Source organism: Salvelinus alpinus, chromosome 34 (genome assembly GCF_045679555.1).
Source record: "Salvelinus alpinus chromosome 34, SLU_Salpinus.1, whole genome shotgun sequence".
In the NCBI taxonomy this organism is placed as follows: Eukaryota; Metazoa; Chordata; class Actinopteri; order Salmoniformes; family Salmonidae; genus Salvelinus; species Salvelinus alpinus.
In genome coordinates this window covers 4,287,772-4,291,893 of record NC_092119.1, presented here as the reverse complement: position 1 = coordinate 4,291,893, position 4,122 = coordinate 4,287,772, and the positions used below count along the sequence as shown (strand labels likewise).

The window sequence follows — 4,122 nt, the reverse complement described above, 5'->3', positions numbered from 1 at the left end:
TTAAACTAATACCCACATTAACCTAAACTAATACCCAAAGTAACCTAAACTAATACCCACGTTAACCTAAACTAATACCCACGTTAACCTAAACTAATACCCACGTTAACCTAAACTAATACCCACATTAACCTAAACTAATACCCAAATTAACCTAAACTAATACTCACGTTAACCTAACCTAATACTCACGTTAACCTAAACTAATACGCACGTTAACCTAAACTAATACTCACGTTAACCTAAACTAATACCCACATTAACCTAAACTAATACCCACGTTAACCTAAACTAATACCCACATTAACCTAAACTAATACCCACGTTAACCTAAACTAATACTCACGTTAACCTAAACTAATATCCACGTTAACCTAAACTAATTTGGGTCATATAATTAGAAATTCGAATACTAGAGTGGTGGACCCTTCTGGTATAAAAGTCAACCATGGTTTGCTAGTGCTGTGATAAGCTGTTGTGTAAAATAATGAATTTTAAGATTTTTATCAGCAAAAAGTACTGATTTTGTATCACGTAATAACATCCAAAGCTTTCCAAAGAAAACACAAATGTAGACATTTAAATATAAATACAGTATAAACTATATTTATAATTATATGACCCTATTTTAGGTTGACAATAATTATATTACACAATTCCTGATACAATCACATGCCTTACTTTCATTTTCCTGCATAAATAAATCAGGATTATGCTTTTACTGCCATTTATTCCAATTAGACTGGGTTTTGTATTTGTCCCTGACCAATATGGCTCCCATTTTCACCCAATGCCGGAATGTGGAGGGTTATGACATCATTGACAACGTGGATGTCTATGGTTTTGCTCGCTGACTTCATAATGCAGCTGCTGCCGCAAATAAGACATTGACAGAGAGGTTTATTGTGCAAAACAGCGGAGCTGGCTAGCACATGCAAGCTACCTATCCCATCCGATGCATATTTCACTTGTCCAGAATTTTACGAGTCTAGATAATATTTTAGATCCATAACGATGCAGTGGTGTATACTGTCGTAAACGATGGAGTAAATGTCTGCTAGCCAGATAACGTTAAGGGGCGTGCTAAGCTAGCTAGCTAACGTTAGCTACCATTGGAATTCCAGCTGTCTTGACAGCCATCATCGAAGACGTAAATAACATATTTTAACATACTTGGTCAATCTCATTAGCATGGACTCAAATGTGCAGAAGAGACGTGAGAACAAGAAATCGCTCCGCGTGAAAGTGATCAGTCTTGGCAATGCCGAGGTGGGCAAGGTGAGTCACCTAGCTAAATTACATGATTTATTTCATAACAACGTTAACGTTAGCATGCCAGCAACTGTACAGATCAATGTAAGAAGACAGGTAGCTAGCTAGACGACTAAACTCAACTCTGCAATTTACGATGGAGTTGAACGGTGACTAGTGTGTGTGGACTGGAGCTCCCACGTCACATAGTTTTTTATAAAATAAAATAAAACCGATTTACAATAGATACACACGGCAAGGCGTGGCTTAACGTGACCACACCCCGGAGCGGGGTACTCTCAATACTCCCATGTAATGTGATTTCAATAAAATAAACTGTCGCATTATGCTTACCTCACCGGAAACCTGCTGTGCAGACAACCCTATCAAATGGCCCAAAGTACTTTGAGATATCAGCTGATGTAAGAAGGGAGAATAAATACATTTGATTTGATGTAGCCTATGGCAATATCTACACCTACTTGGTGGAATCCCCAGGTTTACACAGTCAATACACATAGCAAGTTAGATACAAACAAGTGTTAGCTAGCGACTTTCCATAATTGTTTTATTTATTTAACCTTTATTTAATTAGGCAAGTCAGATTCTTATTTACAATGACAGCCTACACCAGACAGACAGGCTGGCAGGTAGACAGACAGGCTTGCAGGCAAGTAGAAAGACAGACAGGCTGGCAGACAGACAGACAGACAGGATGGCAGGTAGACAGACAGACAGACAGACAGACAGACAGACAGACAGACAGACAGACAGACAGACAGGCTGGCAGGTAGACAGACAGGCTGGCAGGCAAGTAGACAGACAGACAGGCTGGCAGACAGACAGACAGGCTGGCAGGCAGACAGGCTGGCAGTTAGACAGACAGGCTGGCAGGTAGACAGACAGACAGATAGGCTGGCAGGTAGACAGACAGGCTGGCAGGCAAGTAGACAGACAGGCAGGCTGGCAGACAGACATACAGACAGGCAGGCTGGCAGACAGACATACAGACAGGCTGGCAGGCAGACAGACAGACAGACAGGCTGGCAGGTAGACAGGCAGACAGACAGGCTGGCAGGTAGACAGGCTGGCAGGCTGGCAGGCAAGCAGACAACTGGAAGAAGTTTCTGATTGATAGAGGGAGGGGCTTTGCATAGGTGCTTTTTTTCTGTGTTTTTTTGTGGGATTGGGGGAAAATGTGGGGCATAAAATAACGTTATTAACCCGGTTCCCATGCTTTTAAAACAACGGTTTGTTCTAGAACAGTATAGATCACTTTCGGTTTTCGGTTCTATTCCCTGAACCAGTTCCAACCCTTGGTTATTAGGATCTTTGCTACTTTGTTAATACACTTTGTTACTACACAGATAGAACAATGAGCCAGATGTTTTACCAGATGTATACCTCTGAAGCATCCTGTTGGCATTTCCACTCACCACCAAATATGGTGATGACAGGAAGCCCAGTGGCCGGCAGTAGAAGAAGATGGATTGAGATGAATTTGGACCACATTCTACACATTTTACAAATGGAGCAAAAGCCTCCACTGAACAGATGCATGTAAATCATTTAAGTCGATATTCAACAATGCGATGATGTCCCCCTCTAAAGCATGCCAGCCAGCTAGGGTAGCCTATCACAGAATGCATCAATACCATCACGACCACTGATCACCCATGCTTACACGGCAATCGCTGCATAAGAATGACATATAGTTTCCACGTGTAATGTGCTCTATATATACTATATTTGTCACTTTATACATCTCTACTACTTTTTCTTAATTACAGAGCTGCATCATCAAGCGATACTGTGAGAAGAGGTTTGTGCCCAAGTACCTGGCCACCATAGGGATCGACTATGGGGTCACCAAGTAAGTTGTCCCCTAATGATGACACGTGTTGCAGCAGTAAGAGGCATATACTGAGTTTACGAAACATTATGAACACCTGCTCTTTCCATGACACAGACTGACCAGGTGAATCCAGGTGAAAGATATGATCCCTTATTGATGTCATCTGTTAAATCCACTTAGATGAAGGGGAGGAGACAGGATTAAGCTTTGAGACAATTGAGACATGGATTGTGTCTGTGTGCCTTTCAGAGGGTGAATGGACAAGACAAAATATTTAAGTGCCTTTGAACGGTGTATGGTAGCAGGTGCCAGGGCGCACGGTTTGTGTCAAGAACTGCAACGCTGCTGTGTTTTTTCACGCTCAACAGTTTCCTGTGTGTATCAAGAACGGTCCACCCACCCAAAGGACATCCAGCCTTGACACAAACTGTGGGAAGCATTGGAATTAACATGGACCAGCATCCCTGTGGAACGCTTTCCACACCTTGTAGAGTCCATGCCCCGAACCGAATTGAGGCAGTTTTGCAACTCAATATTAGGAAGGTGTTCTTAATGTTTTGTACACTCAAGTGTATTTCGATCATTTGTAGACCAGATGCTCAGTTCCATTGCTGTCAGATCATTTCAAATAAAGGAGACGAGTGTACCGTAGTAGGATCTCAATCTCCTTTGGTTACTGTTACTACCGTGTACATTTACAACTCTGCGTCGGTGATGTAGTGGTCAACAAACAAGTGGCATCACTACAGACCCTGGTTCGTTCACAGGCTGTGTCACAACCGACCGTGATCGGGAGTGTGATAGGGCGGCGCGCAATTGGCCCAGCGTCGTCCTGGTTAGGGGAGGGGTTTGGCCGGTGGGGTAGGCGGCCGTCATTGTAAAATAAGAATTTGTTCTTAATAACTGACTTGCCTAGTTAAATTTAAAGGTTAAATTAAATCAAAATAAATTCCTCCTGCATGCGTTTTGCAGCCTCACCACAGAGCAGCACACCGCTGTCTGTGTCAGTAGCCTCT

General features: G+C 42.6%; 1 protein-coding gene across 2 annotated transcripts in view; it reads left to right on the top strand.

The window, feature by feature from the left end:
- Positions 1 to 854: 854 nt before the first annotated feature.
- dnajc27 (DnaJ (Hsp40) homolog, subfamily C, member 27) overlaps positions 855 to 4,122 on the top strand; it is a 19,219-nt gene continuing 15,951 nt past the window's right edge. For both annotated transcript variants that reach the window (XM_071382333.1, XM_071382331.1), the window contains exons 1-2: positions 855 to 1,278; positions 3,042 to 3,124. In XM_071382333.1, the coding sequence (XP_071238434.1) occupies positions 1,192 to 1,278; positions 3,042 to 3,124 (170 nt within the window). In that variant the 5' untranslated portion in view covers positions 855 to 1,191. The remainder of the gene's footprint in view (positions 1,279 to 3,041; positions 3,125 to 4,122) is intronic.